Source organism: Pongo abelii, chromosome 9 (assembly GCF_028885655.2).
Source record: "Pongo abelii isolate AG06213 chromosome 9, NHGRI_mPonAbe1-v2.0_pri, whole genome shotgun sequence".
Taxonomy (NCBI): Eukaryota; Metazoa; Chordata; class Mammalia; order Primates; family Hominidae; genus Pongo; species Pongo abelii.
The window spans coordinates 56744320-56771844 of record NC_071994.2 but is presented as its reverse complement, the minus strand read 5'-3'; the positions used below and the strand labels follow the sequence as shown (position 1 = coordinate 56771844).

Genomic DNA, 27525 nt, shown 5'->3' with positions numbered 1-27525 from the left:
CCACACAATAAATTGTACACTGTGAATTTCAAATAATCAAAGATTAAATGCAAGAGAAGTCAAATGCTAAAAATACTAGAAGGAAACATAGGTTTCTAAACTTGGGGGAAGGGAGTCTTTCTAAGTAAGAACTTTAATTCAGAAACCCTGAAAGAAACATTGATAAATCTAATTGCATCTATATAAATTTCTAAATGGCAGAATATGATATAAGCAAAGTCACAAGAGAAACTACATACTGAAAATAATTTTTCAATTTCTGTCACAACAGAAAGCTAATCTCTCCCACATATAGGCAGATTATATAAATAAATAGACCACAAACCCAGTAGAAAATTGGACAAATAACTGAACGGTGGCTTACAAAGAAGGAAATACAGATGACTCTTAAACGTGTGCTCAGTCTCTGTCATATTAAGAAAAATGTCTTAAGAAATCTTTGCTTTACTCAAGGTCACACAGAATTTTCTTGTGTTTCTTGGAGTTTCAGTTTTCACATTTATGTCTATGATTTATTTCAAATTTATTTTTGTGTATAGTGTAAGGTAAGGTTAGATATTAATATTTTCTAGCACCCTTAATTGAAATGCTATTCTTTCCCATGAATTGCTTGGCATATCTTGAAAATTAATTGGCCATATTCATGTGAGTCTATTTTTGTGTTCTTTTCATTTGATCTTTAAGGCTGTCCTTTCACCAGTAACATACTGTCTTAATTACTGTAACTTTATACCGAGTCTTGGTCAGGTAAGGAAAATCTCCCCATTTTGATCTTTTTAAAAATTGCTTTGATAATTTGGTCATGTGGCAGGGGGCAGTTTAAAATAAATGTTATAATCTGGCTATTTCTGCTTAAAAAAAAAGACTGCTAGAATTATGAAGGGATTGGATTGAATGAATTTATGAATTTGGGAATGATCAGCATTTTAATATTGAGTTTTCCAGTTCATGAGCATAATGTATCTTTTCATTTTTAAGTTGTCCTTTTTATTTTTATTTTTTTAATGGAGTACGTCCCTGTCACCCAGGCTGGAGTGCAGTGGCACGATCTTGGCTCACTGCAACCTTTGCCTTCTGGGTGCAAGCAATTCTCCTGCCTCAGCCTCTTGAGTAGCTGGAATTAGAGGCGCCCTGCCACCACGTCCAGCTAATTGTTTGTATTTTTAGTAGAAATGGGGTTTCAGCATGGTGGCCAGGCTGGTCTTGATCTCTTGACCTTGCTTGCTTGCTTTCCTTTTTAGTGTTTTTGTTTTGTTTTTGCCCTGTCATCTCATTCCTTTGCTCAGAGCAAAATAAGCTTAAATGTTACCATTTTCCTTACTTTGTCCTGAAATTTTATTTATCTCCACTCTTTCCAACCCCCTTTCTCCTTCCTTCTCTTCCAGCAAGTACCGTTTACCTTAGGAACCTGGGGTTCCTCTTTCCTTTTCTTCCATTTGAAAAGCATTAAAATGTGGCATCATGCATAATGGAAAGCATATGGATTTCACAATTAGACCTTAAGTTGAATCTCCGCTATATCAGCTGACTAGTTATCTGGTTAGCTGAAGAAGACCAGGTATTTGGGCAAGTTACTTTCTGCCCAAGTTACTCTCTGAATTTAAGTTTTTTTAATTTATAAAATGAAGATTATAATCCAACTTTGTAAAATTATTCAAAAGTCTAAATGAGATGCTTGACACAAAGTAGTTGCTCAATAAATGTTAATTCCCAGTCTGAGTTACAACTGGTGAACATGAGATTAGCATTAGGTGTATACTTTATAAAAGTTATGAAATGAATTTAAGCATTGTGGTATTAACACTTACCTTTTATACAGCACTTCACATTTTCTACACTTTTACATAGATTATCTCAATATAATCAGCCACTGGCATTGGTTCATAGTGCTTAAAGGATTCCTTTAGTATTTTCATAACTGTCTACTTCCTCATCTTCAGATCTGCGTTTTTCACATTTATTAGTTTGTTCAGTAATAGAGTAGTAGTGTCATTTTTTATTTTTCAGCATATAATTTTTCAAAGCATATTACAGCTATATGTTAGCCTTAGCTAAACGTTAGTGGGTCTAGTCATTATTTATAAATGAATAATGGGGAAATTAGTCCAATTTCCAAAGAAATACTACTTTTTAAAGATACCTTTATTATATGAACTAGAAACTAATTTTTAAAGCTCATTTAATTCCCATTTGGTGACTTTCTAGTACATTTTCTTTTATGCATATCAAGCATTTTTGCTACCATTGTTATTTCACTAAAATCTTCATATCGTTCATATATATTGTGAAAAAAGTGGTTTATTTTGACTTATTTACTATCTCCTTTGTTTTAAATCTTTTTACTCTGTGGTTATTTATACAAACAGTGATACAAAATTCCTAGTGTTTACTAGAAATTGTTTCTTTATGCATCTCTGTCTTATCCTTTAGTGTCCAAAAGTTTATGAGGCATTTCTAAGGGATAAAGGATTTCCCATCTTTATCTATTCACCATGTGAGCCGTTCTAGTGAGAAATGAATTCTGGGCAGTGAATCGAGAAGGACACAGATGTCAAAGCCATTAATTTATAAATGGTCTGTTAAGAGGATGCTTTTGTCCAATCAGCGCTGTGTTAATTTCACCTACAACAAGAAATAATTATTCAATTATAGCTTCTATCTGACAAAAATCAAATGACAAATGTGTCAGAATGCAAAGGTAAAGGGTCAGGATTCTGGTAGGTGGTCCAAGATTTTAGCCAGCTGTGAGGAGGTGGTTATAGAACCAAATTGACCTATAACACTGATTACATATCCTTATGCATATTCATAGATCTTACTAACCGAAAGATTAAAAATAATTTTATTTCCAAATTCTAGCAATATAAAAACTGTGCTTTTCTGTATTTTTGTGAAAGACAAATAATTTGAAAAATACACAACACCCAAAAATAAAATCATGTTCTTCTTTAGTTTCTCTTCTAATTATCAACAATTTCAAAATTGTTTTATTACTTTTAGTAAGTTACAATTTTTTCTTATAAAAAAGTTATCTTTAGTTTTATGGTGTCACTAATATATTACTTAATATAGAGCCAGAGATAAGTAAATTTTTTCAGTAAAAGGCCATGTAGTAAATTTTTTTCAGTTTTATAGGCCATATAGCCCCTGTCCCAACTATTCAACTCTGCCACTGTAGTGCGGTGTGGCCGTAGACAACATGTAAACAAATGAATGTGGTAGTGTTACAGCCAAACTTTATATATTAATACAAAAACTGGCAGCAGGCTGGATTTGACTATGGGCCATAGTCTGCTGACCCTGATAGAGAGACTGATGGCATTTTAAAACTTCAGCAAGATTTTAAAAGATATTCTAAAATAGCAGAACTCTATCAACTATGTTAAGTATCTTGAATGTCTGTGTACTGCACAACTCCAGAGGATATTCAGTTCCCATTAACTATATAGTGTGAATGGCACTCCCTGAAGTAGGACCATATGGTGGCCCTGATAATAACCCCCCTCCATTTCTGCTCAATTATATCAAGGGTATCTGTATCTAGCCTGCTGCCTGTTTTGTAGATAAAGTTTTATTGGAACACAGCCATGCTCATTTGTTTATATATTGTCCATGGCTGCTTTCACACCAATAGCAGAAAGCAGTAGTTTCAACAAAAGTCAGTTTTGTCCACAAAACCTAAACTGGTAACTTCACAAAAAATGTTTGCTGACCACCTGACTATACCCTTATTTATGTTCCTCTTTAATGATGAAACGACAGGGCATAATGTGGGAAAGCTTCTATAATTATTCAGTCCAACAAAGGATGTATCAGGAACTTAGCCACATACCTAAAGCTGCTTCTGAATTCTTATTTTTTTATTCATTGTTTCTCATCCTAAGGATCTGGTTCAGCAAACTAAATACACTTCCTTATAGCTGATCCTCTTACTGAGTTAACATTTTCAATAACAAATCAGTTACTTTGAAGAATTTGTATCAATCAAGAATTTAAACACAATCCAGAGGCTTTACCTGTTTGTGGAGGAAGGACAGAGTTTGCATGGCAATGGACCATGGTCTGGTGCAGCTGGCATACCTCCCTCACATGCCTATCAGGGAAGACTTGAGAAACTTCTTATCAGTGACTCAGTACTAGGTAGTTTTTTCTGAGTATCTCACAAGTTAGATTTGGAAGCAGTTGCGTTGGTGCCAGTAGATCTTATCGTGGGCTTTATTTGGAGAATAATTTAGTGCTGCTATCATTGAATAATAAAATTGCTAAGGCTGTGGAAATAAATGTTTGGAGGAAGGAGAGAGTAATGTTTCTACTGTTTACACCTGAAAGCTGGTTAATACTCATGGGTTTTTTGTTTTGTTTTTTTTTTGTTTTTGCTGCATTTCTTTGGTACATTTATACTTGTTTCAGTTTGCTGATATGGGAACATGTGATTTATATTTTTAATTCATGAGTACCCTAAAAGTTGATACTTGAGATATTGGAAAGACAAAGTTAATTTTGTTATTTCTTTACTTGTTATTAGTGGAGAGTTTCTCCTTCAATCACTCTTTCCTTAACTCATGTAACACTTACCTTCTTGGTTCTCTTTTGTGGCCCCAGCTTCTCGGTCAAGTCCCTTGAATTCTAGTATTCATTATCTATTCTCCCTAGGTCTCATGAACTCCTGTTACTTATCTTTCATTTATATGCCTATGGTCTCCAAATTTATGTCTTCAACTTAGATATCCTTTTTTGAATTTCAGACCTTTGTATTCAGCTACATTTCAGACATTTTTATTTGTTTGTCTCTTAAGCACTAAATGCTCCTGTTCCTTTTGATCTGCCCATATTTATGTCCTATTATAATGGTTAGTACCACAATCTGTGCTGTTACTAAAGCTAAATACTGTCATCCTTGACCTTTTCCCCCACAGCCTGTCAGCCTCAAAGTCCTCTGAGTTCTACTTCGTAAATATCCCTTGAATACGTCTCATCCTTTCCATTCCCACAGCAATATCCTAGTTCAGATCACCTGGTTTATTTTAACCATCTCTTAATTTGTCTCTGTTTTCATCTTAGACCCTCCCATTATTCTCCACATTGCATTCCAGGTGGTTTGTCTAAAATCAAAATCTAGTCATGTTGCTACCCTATGTAAAATTTTTTACTGGATTATCATTATTCTTAGAATTAAGTCCAATTTACTAATTTGGTTTATTCAGCATGTAGTCTTTGGTCCCTACTTACCTTTCTAGCCTTGTGTCTTATTTCTCTCTCAATTAGATTGTATATGGGCCATCCCATCTATTGTGACCCTTTATGCACACTGCTGCTCACTTTGCCTAGAATACACTCTCCCTCCCCACTCCCAACTTACTGGGCTTCAGTTCTTATCTTATATATTATCCCTTCTCCCCTGCTCCAGCCAAGTCTGAATTAGCTGGTTTTGCCATGAGCTCCCTTAGTACATTGTATGCTCCCGTTCTTAGTATTTATTACCTCACAAATAACTATGCATTTCTTTTTCAAAATAGTCTAAATATAAGTTTATTGAGGATAGTGATATGTGTCCATAGTCTGTAAATTAGACTGGCACATATGTCTGGCACATACTTTATGCTTATAAATATTTTTCTATTAAATAAGAGTAATATGAAGTGGTCTTCTATATAACTATAAAACCCCATTACATGATTTTCTTACATGCTACATATCTTTTTAAATGATTTGTCCTTTTCTGCATGTTTTTAGAGGAATATAGGAATAAGTAAAGATCTAGTACCTTTTAAGTTAGCATACTTTAAGTTTTAATATCAATAAATATGTTTATTTCAGGATTGTTTAATTATATAACCCTATTTTAATTCAAACCCTATCATTGGAATCCCTGTTTTACTTTTATCATCATGATAATGCTTATCTGTTTTTAAAAGAGGCTACAAGATGAAGCATGGTTGTTTTTCCTGATCTATACCTTCATTAATCTCCCATTGCTAGTAATCCTTACTGATGGATTTGATATTTATATTTAGCCTTTAAAAAATTATATTCCATGAGGAAGGGAGATAATGCTTGCTTAATTGTTGGGCATTTTATTTGTTACAGTCTACCCTGACATTTGCACTATCAGCCTAGTAGCAGTGAGTGATGTGAATAAACATGCTGATAGAATTGCTTTTTGGGATGATGTCTATGGCTTCAAGATGTCCTGCATGAAGAAAGCAGTTATTCCAGAGGCTGTTGTGGAAGTTTTAGATCCGAAGACTCTTATTTCAGAACCTTGTGGTATTAAGGTAGGTGTTTTACCAACTTTATTTTTTATAATGGTATTGCTGTTTTTCTTAGTTCAGCATTTGAAAATAATATATTGATTTTATATGTGGGCTTTCCAAACAGTACTTTTCCCATTGTAATCAGTCTAAAACAACTTGAGGTCATAATATTTACCAGTTGACTATATCATCTCTTTAGAATCACTTCTCTATATGTTAAAACTCCTTACACTCAGTTTTACAGTCCTTCAAATCTAACTCTGAACCGGTTGAATAATTTATATTTACTTTGGCTTAATCAAGGTAAAAAGTCCTGCTGTATTATCAATTCTGCTTCATCACCCTCCCCAGCCTTATTTTAGCTTCTCATTTACAGCCAGATTATTCATTTGTGTCATATATTCCACACAGTTTAACTTCTCTCATTCAGATTTCTTCCAGCGTTTTCAGATTAAGTAATTACATATAGTGAATTTGCCCATGAAACGAAAGCCCTACTGTGTTCAGATTTCTCAGTTAATTCCTTTTGTGTTTTGTCATCTTATTTTTTGCCATGTTAGTCTCTGGTTTTATTGTGAATTTTTCTATGTTGAATTTACATGGGTTCACTAATAACTTTGCAGCAAAAAATAATACTGCTTTTCTTAACTCCTTAATTTGTCTGTTTCAACTAGATAATCAAATCTAGAGCAGTATGTTCAGTGTTAGGTTCAGGATATTGTCTTTGTCTCAAGAGGAAAAAAAAAAAAAAAAAAAAAGAGTCTCGCTCTGTCGCCCAGGCTGGAGTGCAGTGGCACAATCTCAGCTCACTGCAATCTCCGCCTCCCGGGTTCAAGCGATTCCCCTGCCTCAGCCTCCTGAGTAGCTGGGACTACAGGCATGCACCACCATGCCTGGCTAATTTTTTGTATTTTAGTAGAGACGGGGTTTCACCATGTTGACCAGGATGGTCTTGATCTCCTGAGCTCATGACCCACCTGCCTCGGCCTCCCAAAGTGCTGTCTTCTCTTTTTAATCATGCTATTACTTTCATATAGCATCAATATGTCTTCTCTGTACAAAGTAGATATTTAGTACATATTTAATTTTCTTAAATGGATAAAGCATTAAAAGTTAGTATAGAGTAATAAACATGAAGTTTCTTAACAAGAGTAGACTGATTAAAAGTGCGTTCAGCTTTTAAGAAAAACAGTCTGCTTGATGGTTATAAGATTGTTCAGTGCTCTGGTACACTGAGAGTAAAGAGTTTATTTGGGCTCTTTGGCTCAGGATAGGAGTGTACACTTATAACCAACTAAGGCTTAAAGTTGAGCAGAAAGAGGAGACTTGGTGGAGGTTGCTGATTTCTCTCTCTAGTGATCTCTGCTTAATGCAAAAACTGCTATGAATAAATAGTTGAGACAAAAATTTAGACCTGAAAACAAGGTGTTAAAAAGTGTACGTACTCCTTTTTTTTTTTTTTTAACATTTATTTAACTAAATAGTTTGTTCTGTATTCTCCAGTCCTCCCACAAACACATTGTACTGTTAAAATGTTTTCTCAAATTGTTTTCAATAGTGTCTCAGATGTGTGGTTACATTAATTGCATTCACTGGGTTATGATCTACTCCTGGCTGGATCTACTCAGCTGATGATGGTCTTTACAGCACACTTCTGGTTAGACTGCTGTAGTTGAAAGGTGATTCCATCCTTTCTCCAAAGTATAATGGAGAAGGATTTGAAAAAGGGCAGAATGGGAAAATAAAGATATTTTGCTATTTTTTCTCTGGATTGAATCTCCATAGTTTTGCTGTTTTGTTTGAATTGTGTGGTTTCTCCTCATATCTAACAAAACCTATCTTCAAATACAATTATAGTCATGAATTTTAAAACAACTTTCTTTTCATTAGCATGTGTTTTCAAGTTGGCAGTTCCTATAAATGTATTGACTGTTATCACACATAATTTATAGCAGTTGTGGTGGGTGTACCCTACACGATAGGCAAAATGATGTTAGGTGAAACACAGGAAAACATTTTTTATTTGAAAGTATTTATTTTAGTGTGTCAGGAAAACTTTAGCAGATTACAGCTATGATTTGATAAATACTATTGTTTACAAGGAGTCTAAGTTAAATGAATTTAAGGAAAAATTAACAAGATTATAGTGCTAGTACTCCTTAAACTTATAAATAATTCCAAAAATTAGCATGTGAGTAAAATTTGCAAAACTTTGGTTTCCAATAATCATTTGTGCATAAAAGAAGTAATGTTTGTCTGGGTTGTTTTGGTTTTTTGTTTTGTTTTGTTGGACTATTTTTACTAAGCTCTTTCTTCACTCCTTTTTAATGGGTAGCATATAGATTGCCATACAACGTCTATCTCAGATTTGGAGTTTTCATCAGATTTTACCCTGAAAATCACAAAGACATCCATGTGCACGGTAAGCTATTTCATTCTGCTTTTACAAATTTCACTAGCAGTGCAGTTGATTGGCAGGCTAATGAGTTTAATTACCAGGTTTGTGACAAATGAAAATGATTATTGCCTCTGACAGTCTACCATTGCCTTTGCTAGGCCATTGAACAGATCTGGTTAATAGGTCAGTAAACTTCAAAAAAGTTTAATTCAGTAGAAAAAGTATTAGGAAACCCTGTTTACATAATGATTTTTCTTTATAGAGTCTTCATTATTTCCTATCACGTGATTAGTCAAGAGCACTCAACTTTATCTTCAAAGACCAAAGTTCATACCCTATTCCTCCCTTTAACTCTTCACATTTAATTTAGATGGAAGATATGTTTATTTGGTAGACTATTTTATATTTTATATTTATGTATGAAAAAATTACTGAACTGCTATTGAGTTACCTTTCAAAAATCTAATAATAATTTAATAGTCTAATAGAAAAAATCCTTTGGAAAAGTTAGGCAGATCTGGGTTCCTATGTGGTTCTACCACTTATTTCATTGTTAAGTTACCTAAGTAATCTGTACTTCAGACTATTCAATTGCTTTAAGAAAAATGGGGATAATTCTGTTTCGATGACTCATTACATGGATTAATGAGATACATGTGAAAACACCTACAATATAGCCAGAAACGTTAGATTATTAAAATATAAAAAATTTTTCATCTCAATTTATAAATGTTTATTTTTTTTAAGATAACATTTACTGCTGTCAGGAGACTCAAATTGTTCATAAAATGTGCTCCTTTACTTATAGTATGAGTTTATGTAGGTGGTATTAACATATTTATATTATTTTAAAAATATATGGTTTTTAAAACTATGTCCTCAGAAGTTAACATTTTTATGGAAAATTGTATTGTCAGAATCTGTAAAATAGATTATAAGTCATGTTAACATTGAGTCTTCTGCCTGATTCTTTTAAATATTTGGTTCAGATTGATATATTATACACAAGACTTCATGTCTTCTTTACAATTGTTTCAGTTCATTTTGATTCAGTGATTATTTTATATCCAAATAAGTTTAACAATGTACTTTGATGTTTGAGGGAATCTTCTTTTAGTTGAAGTTGGCTTTATAATTTTTTAAAGTTTAAATATCTAGATTTAAGTTTAATTTAAATATCCAGATTAAAGTTTAAATATCACAAATAAAGATTTGTGACTTTGGAGTACTCATCATTTATTTAATTGACAAAAAGCAAAATTTGATTCATTTCCCATGCATTTTCTAATTCTGCTTTTTAATAATTGAAATTATTTTTGTCAATTGAAATTAGGCTAAAGGCTAACTCCTAGACTTTCCTCTTTGTTTTGATATTATTAATACATGAGAGTTGAAAAAAGACCATCTCGATTAATGAAAATTGATCAGTCATCTATAAAGGAATTCCTAGAATAAATTGTCATGTCACCAGTATTAAATATATACTTCACATATATTTTCAGTGACTATCACATGAATCAAAATAGAGCAGATGTAAAACTCTAGTGAAGATGTCAAAAGCTTGTGCATATTTGTGAACTCTAGTTAGAAAAGTTTATTGACTTTCATTGAAATGTTCTTTTTTTCTAGTTTATTGGTCAGGGTTCTTGGTTTTAGACAACAGAATTTAAATCAGTTTGTTTAAACTGAGAGATTTATTAGAGGGAATACAATAGTTTCTGACACATTGGGAGAGCTAAAGGAACAGACTATATTTTGAACTTCTAGAAACTTCTAGAACCACACCTTTGAACTGGCCTGCTACAGAGCTGCCTGTTTTAAATAGCCTACCACTGTAGGTTCTATTTACCTTAATTCCCCTAGCCCACTCCGTGTTAGCCACCACTGACAACCCCAGATGAACAAAACCCTTTGCTACCATCCTGGTTCCTGGTCCTCTGTCCTCCCAACCCATGTAGGCCATGTCCTCCTTCCAAATCTTCATTCAGCATATCTGCTTGGTGAATCTAGGTGATGTGGGGCCTTAGCTGTCAGTAAGTTTTGGAAAGCAGTTTTAGCTAGTTTTATACTACAGATCTGGAGTTTCATAACACATATATGGAATTGTTTTCTATTTCTTAGTATTTAGGATAGAGTACAAGAAGGTTTGTATTAAATGAAACTGTATCCTTCAGTCATCGTAGTTTTGTTCTGTATACTTAAAAGAGTAAAAAAGAAAACAAGAAAAAAACTGGTAAAGTTATTTAATTCAAAGATTGTAATTGAACTTTTAATATTGAAGAATCTAAGTATCAAATAGTTACTTGCTGCATTTGTCCCTGTACAAAGTTCCATAAGAAAAATGAATTATAAGTAAACTGTTACATTATATCTATAAAGTACCTTTTATTTAGATTTGCATTTTTAGTCTCAACTTGTCTGAATGGTGTTTATGAAAAAGTTTGTTTGGAAATTAGGTGAGCCTGAGGTTTGCAAAGAAGGTGGCAGGAGGTTGGAGTGGAGTTATAGGCGTCTAGTGACTGCTGAATAACCTAGTTCCATAACTCACCTCAGGAAGAATGTATTGTTACAAACCATTTATTGGATGCATGCCAGGTACTGAAGATAAAATATTTTAGTAGTTAGCATTGAATGTTAAGTCTTCTGACATTATCCTTTCAAATTTAGTTAATATTATCAGAGGAAGGTAACTTACATCAACAGTCGTTGAACACTTGAATGTCAGGTAATGTGCTAATCACTTTAAAAGCATTATTTAGTTCTCATAATAACCATTTGAGATGAGTACTCATATTATTCCCATCTTACTGGTGAAGGAAAAAAATTACTGTGTTTTACTTGTGAAATAAAATCTCCTTACTCTTTCCTGACCCAAAAAACTGTCGTGGGATTGTAGAAACTATTAAAAGAACATAGAGAAACCTATGAATAAGATCTTACAGGGGTAGAAGAAAACAGGCTTCGTGTTGCATTTGAAACAGATTTAACAATGTTTATTTTTGGCAAATAGTCCAGCAGCTGGAATGAAGTGGGAAAGAGAATATGTATAATCAGAATTCACTCTTCTTAGAGACAGGCCTCACAGATTCATGTGATGAAATCAGTACCATAGTTCATCCTCTTTGCAGCAGATAGGAAGTAGATCTTTGAAGTTTTTCTTTATCCTCTCAGAGTAAGCTTATACTTGTTTGGTTAAGCATCTGCATTTCTTGGAAACCTCCTTCCCAGCATGCTTACTCTAACGTGAGCTTGACATACGTAAGACGTTGTGGCCTAATGCTTTTATTAGGTGTTCATTATTTGTGAATCTTAACTATCCACCCATATTTACTTCGATTCTCTTGCTCTTTGAGGTGGTGTCAACTCCTTATCCTCCCTCCTACGGACCTATCCATCTCGAGCTACTTATGCAAGCATGGCCTCTTTGAATGGATTAGTCGCCCAGCTTATGTGGGAATAATCCATAACAAAAGTATTAAAAAGGATGAGTGCCTAAGTGGAACTTTGTTTCCCCTTTATAGTTAGAAGAATTAGTGAAGATATTGAAAGTTTTTGAAAAAGCCTAGTAAAGGAATAAAGTAACTTTGGGGAATAAGAGGAAGAGATTGGGCTTTTTTAGATAGAGGGAAGAAGAAAGTATCTGAATTTGTACTGCTAAGTACAAACCTTCAGATATATTAAATGCTGTTCTTCTTGTGTTGAAACTTGAATGCTTAGCTACTAATTAAGGTGGAGAATTTCTCTATTATAGTTAGCCCAGTTTAAATAGATGTATGATATATGATGTGGTTTTTTTTTTTGTTTTTTTTTTGTTTGTTTTGAGACAGGATCTCACTCTATATTGCCTAGGCTGGAGTGCAGTGGCATGATCTCAGCCCACTGCAACCTCTGCCTTCCTGGTTCAAGCGATACTCTTGGCTCAGCCTCCCTAGTAGCTGGGACTGCAGATGTGCGCCACCACAGCCGGCTAATTTTTGTATTTTTAGTAGAGACAGGGTTTCACTGTGTTGGCTGTGCTGGTCTCGAACTCATGTCCTCAGATGATTTGCCTGCCTCAGCCTCTCAAAGTGCTGGGATTACAGGCGTAATCCCTGAACCACTCTGTGCCTGGTCATAACCATTTATTTCTTAATGAGATTCTAAATTTGTGGGCTAATTTAAAAGTTAGAGGAAATTGGATTTTACAAAGTTACAAGATGCTAAGAACACCCCTTTTGTATTTTAATAAGATGTATGCTATAGACTGATAATGCTTTTAGATAGCTTCTTGAAGATTATTAGAACCTTTCATGAATAACATTTTCTTCTGCAGTCTTCTCCACCACCAAATACACATATCCCCATATGCCACAGATGAAGTTTCATGGCATTTTAATGTTTTACATTAACAGACTTTATATTTTAGGAACTTAACATGTGATATTTAAATGTCTTGAATCTTGAATCATCTATAATGATTGAAGGATAATTTTTCAATGAATACTGGTACCACATACCAGTTTTCTGAGCATTTCTTAGTTTATTCTAGGATATTTTTGACAGTTTAGATAAAATTGTCATTGCTTTTACAATCGAGATGAAGTTTAGCTGGCTCCTGACATTTCATCTATCTTATCAGCCTGCTTAACCTAGCCAAAAATGAACAATAAAGTCAATTTTTTTGTGAAAAGTTTATAGGTGTTCAAAAGCAAAAGCAGTAAGACTATAAAATTTAGAACTCATGTTTTATCTTGTGAGTTCTCGTTTATTTGTAATGTCATTTGTGTAATATTCTCTTACTCTGTATGCCAAGTGGCATTTATATTTGCATCTGTGTGTCTGTAAGCTACTTAAAGGTATAGAAAGGTATGTTCGTTCATAATTCTAAGTATACATTAAATGATTTTGAACAATGCTTATTATAGAACAAATGAGTTGTTTACCTTAAAGATGAAAATAGTTAAGATGGATTTATCAGACAGATTACATGCTCACACAAATAATACAGGTTGAGTATCCCTTATACAAAATGCTTGGGCCCGGAAGTGTTTTGGATTTTGGAATATTTCCATTTATGCATTCCTAATGCAAAAATCTGAAATCCAAAAGCATTTCCTTTGAGTGTCATGTCATCACCCAAAATTTTAGATTTTGGAGCATTTCAGGTTTTCAGATTATAGATATTCGACCTGTAAAGGTTTTTATTTGATATATCATCTGTTAATAGTTTTTATATCTTAATTTCAGCATTTTTTTCTTTTATTCTACTTTTCTATTAGCATGTACCAGAATGACTGGTATAGGAATTTTCAATTTTCGCAAATATTCCTTAACATGTTTTTCCTAGGAATTTTTCTTTTACTACAGTTGTTAAACATCTGAATTAAAAAAGAAGCAGACTTTTTTAATACAGTCGTGCATCACTTAATGAGGGAGATATATGTGAAGAAATGTATTGTTACGTAGTCTTGTCATTGTGCAAATATTATAGAATATACTTACAAAAACCTAGATTATATAGCCTACTATACACCTAGGCTATATACTATAGCTTATTGCTCTCAGGTTACAAACCTGTACAACATGTTACTGTATTTACAACTATAGGCAATTATAACACAATGGTATTTATGTATCTAAGCATAGAAAAGGTACAGTAAAAATACGGTATTACAATTTTTTTCTTCAACTTTTCAGTTCTGGGGTTCATGTGCAGGATGTGCAGGTTTGTTCCATAGGTAAATGTGTGCCATAGTGGTTTGCTGTACAGATCATCCCCTCACCCAGGTATTATGCCCAGTGTCTATTAGCTGTTCTTCCCTCAACCTCCTCCCTCTAACAGGCCCCAGTATGTGTTGTTGCCTCCCCAGGTATCCATGTGTTCACATTATTCAGCTCCCACTTATAAGTGAGAACATGTAGTGTTTGATTTTCTGTTCCTGCATTCGTTTGCTGAGGATAACAGCTCCCAAATCCATCCACAGCCCTGCAAAGGACATGATCTCATTCCTTTTTAGGGCTGCATAGTATTCCATGGTGTATATGTATATGCACCACATTTTCTTTATCCAGTCTACCATTAATGGGCATTTAGGTTGATTCCATGTCTTTGCCATTGTGAATAGTGCTGCAGTGAACATACATGTGCATGTATCTTTATAATAGAATTATTTATATTCCACTGGATATGTACCCAGTAATGGGGTTGCTGGGTCAAATGGTAGTTCTGCCTCTAGGTCTTTGAGGAATTGCCACTGTCTTCCGCAATGGTTAAACTAATTTACATTTCCACCAACCGTGTAAAAGCGTTCCTCCTTCTCTACAACCTCGCCAGCATCTGTTTTACTTTTTAATAATCACCATTCTGACTGGTATAAGATGGTATTTCCCTGTGGTTTTGATTTCCGTTTCTCTAATGATCAGTAATGTTGAGCTTTTTTTCCATGTTTCTTGGCCACATGTGAAGAAGTGTTTGTTCTTGTCGTTTGCCCACTTTTTAATGTTTTTTCTTGTAAATTTACATTAGTTCCCAGTAGATTTTGAATATTAGACCTTTGTCAGATGGATAGATTGCAAAAATCTCCCATTCTGTAGGTTGTCTGTTCATTCTGATGATAGTTTCTTTTGCTGTGCAGAAGCTCTTTAGTTTAATTAGACCCCATTTGTCAATTTTTGCTTTTGTTGCAATTGCTTTTGGCATTTTTGTCATGACATCTTTGCCCATGCCTATGTCCTTAATAGTATTACCTAGATTTTCTTCGGGGGTTTTTATAGTTTTGGGTTTTACATTTAAGTCTTTAATCCATTTTGAGTTAATTTTTGTGTATGGTGTCAGGAAGGGGTCCAGTTTTAATTTTCTGCACATGGCTAGCCAGTTCTCCCAACACCACTTATTAGAGACTCCTTTCCCCTTTGCTTTTGTCAGGTTTTTTGAAGATCAGGTGATTGAAGGTGTGAAGTCTTATTTCTGAGCTCTCCATTCTGTTCCATTGGTCTATGTGTCTGTCCTTGTACCAGTACCATGCTGTTTTGGTTGCTATAGCCATGTACTGTAGTTTGCAGTTGGGTAGCATGATGCCTCCATCTTTGTTCTTTTTGCTTAGGATTATCTTCACTATTCAGTCTCTTTTTTGGTTCCACATGAATTTTAAAATAGTGTTTCTAATTCTGTGAAGGATGTCCAATGGTAGTTTAATGGGAATAGCATTGAATTTATACATTACTTTGGGAAGTATGGCCATTTTCACAATATTGATTCTTTCTATCCCTTAGCATGGAATGTTTTTCAATTTGTTTGTGTCCTTTCTGTTTTCTTTGAGCAGTGGTTTGCAGTTCTCCTTGAAGAGGTCCTTCACTTCCCTTGTTAGCAGTATTCCTAGGTATGTTTTTGTAGCAATTGTGAATGGGAGCTCATTCATGATTTGGCTCTCAGCTTGCCTGTTGTTGGTATATGAGAATGCTAGTGATTTTTTGCTCATTGATTTTGTATCCTGAGACTTTGCTGAAGTTGCTTATCAGCTTAAGAAGCTTTTGGGCTGAGATGATGGAGTTTTCTAGATACAGGATCATGTCATCTGCAAACAAAGATAATTTCAATTCCTCTCTTCCTATTTAAATATGCTTTATTTCTTTCTCTTGCCTGATTGCCCTGGCCAGGACTTCCAATACTATGTTGAATAGGAGTGGTGAGAGAGGGCATCCTTGTCTTGTGCCTGTTTTCAAGGGGAATGCTTCCACCTGTTGCCCATTCAGTGTGATATTGGCTGTGGGTTTGTCATAAATAGCCTTATGATTTTGAGATGTGTTCCACCAATACCTAGTTTATTTAGAGTGTTTAACATGAAGGGATGTTGAATTTTACTGAAGGCCTTTTCTGCATCTATTGAGATAATTGTGTGATTTTTGTCATTGGTTCTGTTTTTGTGATGAATCACATTTATTGATTCCATATGTTCAACCTCCCAAGGATGAAGCCAACTTGTTTGCTGTGGATAAGCTTTTTAATGTGCTGCTGAATTCAGTTTGCCAATATTTTTTGAGGATTTTTGCATTGATGTTCGTCAAGGATATTGGCCTGAAGTTATCTTTTTTTGTTTTGTCTCTGCCAGGTTTTGGTATCAGGATGATGCTGGCCTCATAGAACGAGTTAGGGAGGAGTTCCTCCTTTTCAATTTTCAATTGTTTTGAATGGTTTCTGTGGAAGTGGTACCAGCTCCTCTTTGTACCTCTGGTAGAATTAAGCTGTGAATCTATCTGGTCCTGGGCTTTTTTTGGAGGGTGGGGGGCGGGGAGGTGTTGATAGGCTATTTATCACTGCCTCAATTTCAGAGCTCATTATTGGTCTGTTCAGGGATTCAATTTCTTCCTGGCTCAGTCTTGGGAGGGTGTATATGTCCAGGAATTTATCCATTTCTTCTAGATTTTCTAGTTTATGTACAGGTTTTTATAGTATTCTTAGATGGTTATTTGTATTTCTGTGGCAACCACAGTAATATTCCTTTACCATTCCTGATTGTATTTATTTGATTCTTCTATTCTTTATTATCTAGCTAGCAGTCTATCTATTGTATTAATTTAAAAAAAAAAAACAGCTCCTGGATTCTTTTTTTGAAGGGTTTTTTGTGTCTCTATCTTCTTTACTTCTGCTCTAATCTTGGTTATTTCTTGTCTTCTGCTAGGTTTGGGGTTTGTTTGCTTTTGGTTCTCTAGTGCTTTTAGTTGTGATGTTAGGATGTCAGCTTGAGATCTTTCTGTCTTTTTGATGTGTGCATTTAGTGCTGTATATTTCCCTCTTAACACTGCGTTAGCTGCGTCCCAGTGATTCTGGTATGTTGTCTCTTTGTTCTCATTAATTTCAAAGAACTCCTTGATTTCTGCCTTAATTTCACTTATTTACCCAGGAGTCATTAAGCAGCAGTTGTTCAATTTCCATGTAGTTATGTGGTTTTGAGTGAATTTAATTGTGCTGAGGTCTGAGAGACTGTTTTGATTTCAATTCTTTTTTACTTCTGGTTAACAGCTCCTGTAATGTTTTACCATGATTCTTAGCTTCTTTACATTGGGTTGTAACATGCTCCTTTAGCTCAGCAAAGTTCGTTATTACCCACCTTCTGAAGCCTACTTCTGTCAATTCAGCCATCTCAGCCTCAGCCCAGTTCTGTGCCCTTGCTGGAGAGGTGTTGCAGTCATTTGGAGGAAAAGAGGCACTGGCTTTTTGAGTTTTTAGCATTTTTGTGTTGATCCTTTCTCATCTTTGGGGTTGTTAACCTTTGAATGGGGTTTGTGTCAGGTTTTTCATTGATGTTGTTTTCTGTTTTTAACAGTAGGGCTGCTGTGGGTCCATTCCAGTCCCTAGTTGCCTCAGTTTTTCCCATACCAAGTGTCATACAGGGTTTGACCAGTGAAGGCTGCAAAATAGCAAAGATGGCAGCCTGCTCCTTCCTCTGGAAGCTCCATCCCTGCAGGGTACTGACCTGTTCCCAGCCTGAACTGCACCCGTAGGAGGTGGCTAGAGACCCCTTATGGGAGGTCTCTCCCAGGTAGCAGGAGTGGGATCAGGGATCTGCTTAAAGAAGGAGTCTGGCTCCTTTTTGGTAGTGCAGCTGTGCTATGTTGTGGGGGACCATTCCTTGTCCAGGCCATCTGGACTCTCCAGAGCTGGCAGGCTGGAATAGTCAAGTTGACAGAACTGCAGAGATGGCAGCTGCCCCTCCCCCCTGGGAATTTGGTCCTTCTCAGGCAAACCTCTCTGACTGGAATTCCAAGCCAGTGGGGCCCACAGAATTACACTACTTGGCTTCCTGGATTCAGTTCCCCTCCTAAGAGTATCTAGGGACAGATCTCTGGCCTTGCCAGGAATCCTGGGGCCAGAGTATGCAAAACTCCTGAGTCTCTGTGTATGCCCCAGTGGCTGCTCTGCCAGGATTCTACACAGGTCTATGTATTGGACTGAAGGCCCTGGTGGTGTGGCTTACAAAGGGATCTCTTAGGTGCAAAGATCCATGGGAGAGGTGTGGTTTCTTGGGCAGGATCGCACAATCACTCACCACTTCCCTTAGCTGGGACTGAGTGTTCCTTTGGCTTTGTGCTGTTAGAATGCTTGTTCTTCATTACTGTAAGGAAACATCAGCATTTAGACAAAAAGTTCTCTCAGCAAGGCAGTTTTACTTTCTGCAGAAAGGGTGCTCCTTGTGGATAGAACAATGGCAAAAGCACACTTGAACAAAGGAGGGAAGCAATTTATGTCTTTGATGCAGCTTATCTTTGCTACTATGTCTTGTTTCCATTGGCTGGAGCCAGACCTCACAATCTAAACTAAAACCTGACTGGCTAATAACTTTAAACTTTTCTAAATAGGTGAAAGCAATGGAAGGACAAAGGAAAAGAGGAAGTTGTTTAATAAGGAAGGGGTAGGCTGCAAGCTGGGACATGCCTGTGAGCACATCTAGCACAAATATCTTGGTTAAGGTACAAGGACCTAGAATGTACTACTTGCCTGTGAGCCTGTGTAACAGCTACATAGGATAGGGCTTAACAAAGAGTTATTAGCACAAAGCAAGGGGGCTTGAACAAACTTAGTCTTTAAAAGAAATTATTATTTCTAACATTTATTATTATTATCCTTTAACAAGAAGGGAAACTTTGAAGAGGAACTTTTTACTTTCTACAGTGCCGCTCCCAGTTGGTTCATCACCCCACCCTGCTTTTCTTCTTTCTCTGTGGGTTGAGATATTTGCCCAGTCAGTCCCAATACAAGAACCTGGATATTTCAGATGAAGTTGCTGAATTCATTTGCTGCTTCTCTGTGAGTGCTGCAGACTGCAGCTGCTTCTAATTGGCCATCTTGGCCCCCTTAGTATTATGATCTTATGTGACCACCATTGTATATGCAGTCATTGACTGAAACATTGTTATGTGGCACATGACTCTGTTTTTACTTAAAAACCTCTCAAAGTCCTTTATTTTGGATTCTGTCAAACTTCATAAATTTGAATAGTGTCATGAGAGATATTGAAGGTCTTTTTATTTTTTTTTGAGACAGAGTCTAGCTCTGTCTCCTGGGCTGGAGTGCAGAGGTGCGATCTCTGCTCACTGCCACCTCAACCTCCCAGGCTCAAGGAAATTCTCCTGCCTCAGCCTCCCCAGTTGCTGGGATTACAGGCAGATGCCACCATGCCCAGCTAATTTTTGTATTTTAGTAGAGATGTATTTTGTATTTAGTAGAGATGGGCTTTCACAATATTGGCCAGGCTAGTCTTGAACTGCAGACCTCAGGTGATCTGCCCACCTCAGCTTCCCAAAGTGCTGGGATTACAGGCATGAGCCACCGCCTTTTAAATCTTTTAAATCTTTACATTAACAGATTTAAACAAATATTAAATGCTGACTGTGTGCCGAGTACTTGTCTATAAAGCAGGCACATAAAAACAAATAAAACATGGCGGGGCACAGTGGTTCATGCCTGTTATCCTAGCACTTTGGGAGGCGGAGGCGAGTGGATCACCTCAGGTCAAGAGTTCAAGACCAGCCTGGCCAACATGGTGAAACCTCATCTCTACAAAAAAATACAAAAAATATTAGCCAGGCGTGGTGGCAGGCACCTGTAATCCCAGCTACTCGGGAGGCTGAGGCAGAAGAATTGCTTGAACCCAGGAGGCAGAGGTTGCAGTGAGCTAGATCGCCCTATTGCGCTCCAGTCTTGGCAATAGAGCAAAAACTCCATCTCAAAAACAAAACAAAACATATTCTCTGCCCTGGAAAGGCACTTAAATGAAAGGAGGCAAGTACTATGAACATTTTAATATGAATGTAAAGATTTAAATATAGAGATACACCGAGCGTGGTGTGGGACTGGGTTTCTGGAGGAAAAATGTAGTTAATAAATTTTACAGCCAACATTCCATGAGGAAGTGAAAACTTTGCCCCTCCCAAAATAAAGGAAAAGCTTGAAGTATGGTAGTCACTTCATAAGTTCCTTTGAGATAATTTTTTTTCACCTACTTTTTAATTCATTCTTTCTGCTGTTCATTTTTAGCCAATAAATATTTTTATTTCAGTTATTTTTTAGTTGTACAATTTCTATTTTCATCTTTAGAATTTTTTAAATCTCTTTAACCAGTTTGATCCATCTTTTTATCTAAATTCCTTGACATTTATAATCATTCTTTTAAGATGTAATTTGCTAATTCCCCAAGTGATCTGCGATTTTGCTTCTCTTCCCTTTTAAGGGTCACATTTTCCAGTTTGTTCTCATATTTTATGCTAGACATTGTATAAAAGAATAATACAGACTAGAGTAGGTAATATTTTCCCTTAGAAGAATATCTCCTAGCTAGCTAGGGGGAGGGGTCAATCCCTTTTGATTTCCAGTGTCAAGCACAAGATCAAGCCCTTCCCTCTGGCCAAGTTCTTGGGAAGAGTTCTTGTAGAGATCAGCAGGTCTTTCAGTGTGTGCATTGGAGGGAAAAGGTCCTGATTAGGATTTGGCATGAGTTGAGAACTGGTAGACACATCGAGGGGTGGGTTTTAAAGTGAGTCTTGGCCGGGTGCAGCAGCTCACACCTGTAATCCCAGCACTTTTGGAGGCTGAGGCGGACAGATCACCTGAGGTCAGGGGTTCAACACCAGCCCGGTCTCTACTAAAAATACAAAAATTAGCCAGGCATGGTGGTGCATGTCTATAGTCCTAGCTACTCGGGATGCTGAAGCAGGAGAATCGCTTGAACCTGGAGGTGAAGGTTGCAATGAGCCAACATAGCACCACTGCCCTCCAGCCTGGGTGATAGAGCAAGACTCCATCTCACAAAAAAAAAAAAGAGTCTTGAAGAGTAAATAGCATAGTGAGTCATCTGTTCTTGAGGGGAGGATATTTACTCTCCTGAGAATTCATTGTTATATCTGTTGTTCAAATAAATAGATTTTCTTGAGGTACCTGAAACAAATACCTTCTTCTTTCTAAGCAGTAGCTTCTGGAATAGCAGATAATTGAATAGTAATGTCATATTAATAGAGATAGTGAACTGTGTGGCCGCAGAAGGTTTTGGCTTAGGAGAAACTCCCCTCTCTTCCTGTTTTGCAGCACAACCACCAGCTTCATCCACTCCAATAAGTAACATGAGGGAGAATTGGTTTGAAGAGAAGACCAGCTCTGCCTTTTGGATTTCTCCAAATTCCAGGGCACTATACTAGTGTACCAGTGCACTGGGCCTGGCTAGTGTTTCCTTGTCCCAGCAAAGTTCTTGTGCCTGTGGCATTTTTGCTACTTTACCCACCGCATGGGCCCTAGCATTGGGCAAATGCCCTCAGGTATGAAAGCAGCTGTTTTTGCTCAGCTAGGAAGAATTTATTCCCCTCTGGAGACCGTTATTTAGACCTATTTGCGAGTAAGACTCCTCTGTGGTTTTAATGAGAAATGTTTAGTCAGTCTAGTGTTTTCTTTTTGTTATGTCAGAGTGAGGGTCTTTTGCAACCCTCTACATCCTAATTAGAAGTCATCCTTGGATAAATTGCTTTTTAAAGCCCAAACTGGAAAATAAATCTGGGCCTACATATTTAGGATTTTAGAAAGTTCAGAAATAAAGTTAGGAAAGGTAAATGAAAGTAAATATAAGTTAGTGAAGTAAAAGTAAATTTTATGTTACCTTTCAGTTCTCAATTCAGTTCTTTGATGAAGGAGTTGAAGGCTGCAGTGAGCAATGATTGTACCACTATACTCCAGCCTGGGTGACAGGGTGAGAACCTGTCTCTTTAAAAAAAAAAAAAAAACTACTTGATAAATGATAGAGATATTTAAAAGGCACCAATATTTAGCTTTGGATGGAATCAAAACAAGTCTTTCAGTTACTCAGTTTTTTAAGGCTAATGCAATTGCTATTAAAAGAAACTTTAAAATGTTTACAATTCAAACCAGTCATCTCTTAGTCATAATACTCTTTGTTTTCATTTTACTTTTTAATTAAGCTTTAAATTTTTCTAATGGCTTAAGAAAAAACTTCAAGATTAGCCCATTTATTTGCAATTGTGTTCTTTAAATCTTCTTATTATGCTTCTGGAAAATCTCTGACAGCAGAATCCTACTATTTCTAAGCTTATTTCTAGGTATTAAATTAGCTCTTAGTACTTTTTGTTGTAAGTTGACCTAATTTTGACCTTGCAAAGCTAATCAGCTAATGAAACTAATTATTAAAACACATCTGTGTTGCTTAGAAATAGTAAGATTTGTCTTGAACTTGCATCATAGGTTTTAATGGGACAACTGGTATATATTTTAATAGGCTTCATTAAGTAAATTTTATGTCTTGGGGGAGAACATTTCTCATTATGTGATCCCACCTCTACAGTTGGTTTTAGGCTCCTCCTTGTGAATGACCATGTGGTCTAAAGTATGGTTTTGAACTTTCTACTCTTCTCTGAAACCTGAACCTTTGTAGCTGAGCTTAGATGGTGGTACGAACATTTAAATCTCTTCGTTTATTCTCAGGAAATGTTCTTTGAGTAGTAGCATATGCCAGGAGCTGAGAAGTATTGGGAATGTAGTAACAAGCCACAGCCGATAGTTCCTCTATTCAGGAGGCATTAATAGTGGAAACATAATAAAATTCACCCTATTTTCATCACCACCCTTCAGTGGAAAAAATATTCACCCTATGGATATTAGATAATACTAAAGAATTATTGAACATTTGGTTACATGTGATAAGGGCATTCTAGTTATCTAAGAAAATGTCCATCTTTTTACAGATGCAAACTGAATTTGGAGGGAAGAAATGACATAATATAGGGTATTTTCTCAAGAGAATAGGTGAAGTATATGTGCCGAATATAGGTGATAGGTTCATAGAGGTTCTGTAATTGTGTATGTTTGAAATTTTTGATAGTATTTTTTAAAGAATCTCACAATAAGAAATGCCTAAGAGTGATAAGGCAAAAGATTTCTGTATATCTCAGCCACCTGCTGTAGTTACCAAAGCTGAACACATGTTTACCCTGTGTCTTAACCATTTCCCTCCTGTGTCCAGATACACACACAGAAATATGTTGACAAGTTCACCAAAAAAAAAAAAATGTTCAAGAATGTCCATTGAGGCCTTCAGCCCCAAGCTAGAAAGTAGGATGGGTAAATGTGGTATATTTATGGAATAAAATACAGCATTGAAAAAGAAATGAGCTTGGCAATACAACACAACATGGATGAATTTCATGAACAGTTGATTTAAAAAGGGGGGAAAGGTTGGGCGCGGTGGTTTACACCTGTAATCCCAACATTTGGAAGGATCACTTGAGGCCAGAAGTTCGAGATCCATCTGGTCATGGACATCAGAATAGTGGTTACAATTTGTGGGGTGACTTGATTGGAAAGAAGCATAAAAGAAGTCTCTGGAGTACTAGGAGTGGTCCATATCTTGATCTGGGTAATGGTTATACAAGTGTGTTCACCTTGAAAAAGTTCACTGAGCTGTATCCCAGTGATTTGCTCACTTCTGTGTGTGTGTGTGTGTGTGTGTTCTATGTAAAACCAGTGGTTCTGGCATTAGCTAGAAATGTGTTTTGTTGCTTGTATATAATACTTCAGTTGAAAAGTTGACCAAAGCCAAAAAATGTCTATCTGGTGGTCAGTAATTTGATAGGTTCAAGGAGTTGAAAGAAGCCTAGCATGGCTGGGACATGTAGATCATAGTGCTAAGAGATGGAAAGCACCTTGTGCTATGTGGCCGTTTCAGTTGTGATGTTTTTTAAGCAGAGTGTTGTGATCAGAAGGGCCCTTTAGAAGGATTGTGGCTAGAATATGGAGAACAAAGAGGAGAACAGAGTGGATGTGGGAGGCCAATGTGTAGGTTATTCTAGTAGCTTTGCAGTGACTTACACAAAGGCAGTTTTAGCAGACTTGTTCATGAGTTACCTAAGAGATAAAATTGACAGGACTTGAGAATGAGTTAGATAATGGGGAGTGAGGGCAATAACTCCCATTGCTCTCAGTATCAGTGATGACTCCAAGGTTTCTTACACATACAATTTGAAAAATTATGGTCCTGTCTGTCAAAGAAAACTGGAAGAGCAAATTTAGAGGTGAGGATCAGATGCTCAATTATTAGTATGTTGAATTTCATACCTTTGAGTTATGTAAGTAGTGATATCCAGTAGGAAATTGAAACACAGTTCTGTGGCCTGTCTTGTCAAGTCATACTTGTCACGTATTTGGCGTAGATACATAAGAGTAGGAATCAAAGAACATTTTATGGAAGACTTTTTGAAAATATCCATCAAAATATGCTGCTGACACTATTTAACAAAGCATTTTAAACAATGATAAAATTACATAAATCACTCTTGAATGAGGATGTATTTTTTAACCTATGCTATTCCTTGAGGCTGTTGGATTCCAAAAGCTTGTTTTTTAAAGGAAATCCAGTGGAGTAGCATCATATGCAGATATAATTTATGCAAATTAACTGCAAGCATTCAGGTAAAAAAAAAAAAGTCAGAGAAATAATGGTCTCAGTAGTACAGATGATTCTGCCCTCCTTTTTAATTGTGAACATGTGCCCCAAAATGAGCATGATGTGAGAAACACATCTGCTGTTTCTTTAGTAGATTTCTGTAGGATGAGCGTCTTGCTAGACTGCATGTGATTGTCTTTATAAAAGTGTGTATTTTTAATACAATATGGCACTAAAGAAATTGTATCAGCATTTAAAAAAATTCTGTATTCTAAAGCCTCCAATTGAGTGATATTATAAAAGGATTTGAACATCAAATTGTTCTAAAATACAATTTGAGTGGAATCTTAAAATTCTTAAGCTATATTAAAATCATTTAATTCTAGATAGGTATAGGTTTATGCTTGAAATCAGCAATGTTGAAAGACAATAAATTCTGAGAAATTATCACACTCAAGCAGGACTAGAATATCTATCTGTAGTTCAGCAATAAGCAGAAAATAGTGTATTTATCAAATAATCAATAAGAGTGGACTCTTGATTAGAGATGTCAGAGGGGTTCTCCCTAGACTTATCACAGAGGCTGTCAATTAACATTATTAGATTGTGATAAGAAATGAGTTTGACCAGGTATTTTCCTTTTTGATTCAGCCGGTTACCTATGGAGTAATGACCTATAAGGAAGTAATCTTCCCAAGTTCAGACTTATTTTAACTTAGGCACTGACAGACACCATTGTGAATATTGGCATTAAGATCTTCTAAAAATCCTGAAGTACCTAATGTTTACAGACATCTTATGTATATGTATGTATTAATAGGAGGAAATCAGTCCTCATGGAAAGACAAGTCAAAAATTAGAAAAATAAATTTGATATATATACCAGATGGCTCAGAATATACCTTATAATATTTGCCAGATTTTTAGTTCCCACCCTAGGGAACTAAACAGAAGGGCTTAGGTGGTGAGTTGGTAGCTATCTTTCTACCTTACTTTTCAAAAGAGCAAAAAAAACTATTCATTTCAGAAAATAGGGTATATCACATCTTCTATATGTCCCCCCTTTTACTGTCTGTTAAATCATTCTTTCAGTGTTCCATTTCTTAATTTATACTATTGAAGGGTTGTAAAGACAAGTAGCATTTGGTAGAACTTGGTCACCTAGACACAAAAATTAGTTTTAATAATTTTCAGTTTTAAACCTCTTCAGCAGTTGTAAAACTAATTTTTTTATTCTGCCTTGATGTGTAAATTCAGTGTATCTGTTTTGTTCAGGTGAACAAGTATTCTTAAAATTAAAATATAATGTTTACTTACGACTGATACTATCTTCTATCATTTGAGGAACTAGGAATGGAACATAGGGCTTTTGCATGGATAGTTTTGGGAGAAGATTGGAAAGCAGCACAAAAAATGGAATATAAGGAAACAGTAATCATTGATATCAAGCAGTGGAAAACCGATGATGTGTGAGGGAGCAGGAGGAGAGAAATCTAGAGAAGCAGTGGGCTGCAAGCCTTTTTAAATGGCAGAGATTGCAAAAAAAATACTATGCAACATCACTTTTCATTCAAACATGGACTAAACACTATGTGTGGGCTTCTGTGCTAGGCACTATGAATACAACAAATAATCAAAATGTAATTTCTAGCCCTAAAGACATTCATTTAGAAGGAGAGGCCAACATAAATGGAGAATTGTAATGTAGTGCTCTATAATAGAATAGCAGAGGCATATAAAAGACGCCTGTAGCTTGTGTACTTTTCCTTTCCCTGATCCCTGCTAAGGTTTTTACTTTAAGTGTGGCTTCTTCATGAAAGCCTTACTAATACCATATGTATTGTATTAGTGGGAAGTGATTAATTGTACGGATGAGGGAATATTTCTCTGAAGTAGTTGCATCTTATATCAGTTTTGAGTTAAGTTAAAGCATCATCATTTCCTTTTACCAAAGGTTGGGACAGGTTGACCATATCTCTTTATCATTTAACAAATAGTTTACTTAATAAATCATACTGATTTCCTATAGTCCCTGAACATTCCAGGGTATTTCATGCCTTCTGTGCAGTTTCACCATTTAGATAGCATGCTTAGGCAGTGAGGATACAGAGGCGAACAAAGACATGCTAAGACTGCCCTTAAAGGGTTATTGGAATCTACAAATGAACAAAGACGTTGAACAAAAAGTATTATAAATGTAGTGAGTGTTATTACAAGGAGTGCAGGAACATTTAATGGATGTATTATAACCTACTCTGGGATTAAAGAAGGCTGCCCAGAGGAAATATTTAAACTGAGACATCACAAATGAGTTAGTTTAAGAACTGGGGGGGAGTGTTACAGTGATATGGTTTGGCTGTGTCCCCACCCAAATCTCATCTTGAATTCCCATGTGTTGTGGGAGGGATCCAGTAAGAGGTAATTGAATCATGGGGGCAGGTCTTTCCTGCGCTGCTGT

The 27525-nt window shown here is 36.0% G+C and overlaps 1 protein-coding gene across 8 annotated transcripts in view; it reads left to right on the top strand.

The window, feature by feature from the left end:
- PRMT3 (protein arginine methyltransferase 3) overlaps nucleotides 1-27525 on the top strand; it is a 127614-nt gene that overhangs the window by 75353 nt on the left and 24736 nt on the right. For all 8 annotated transcript variants that reach the window (XM_054525818.2, XM_054525813.2, XM_054525819.2 and 5 more), the window contains 2 exons: nucleotides 6088-6275; nucleotides 8590-8676. In XM_054525818.2, coding sequence (XP_054381793.1) covers nucleotides 6088-6275; nucleotides 8590-8676 — 275 coding nt within the window. The remainder of the gene's footprint in view (nucleotides 1-6087; nucleotides 6276-8589; nucleotides 8677-27525) is intronic.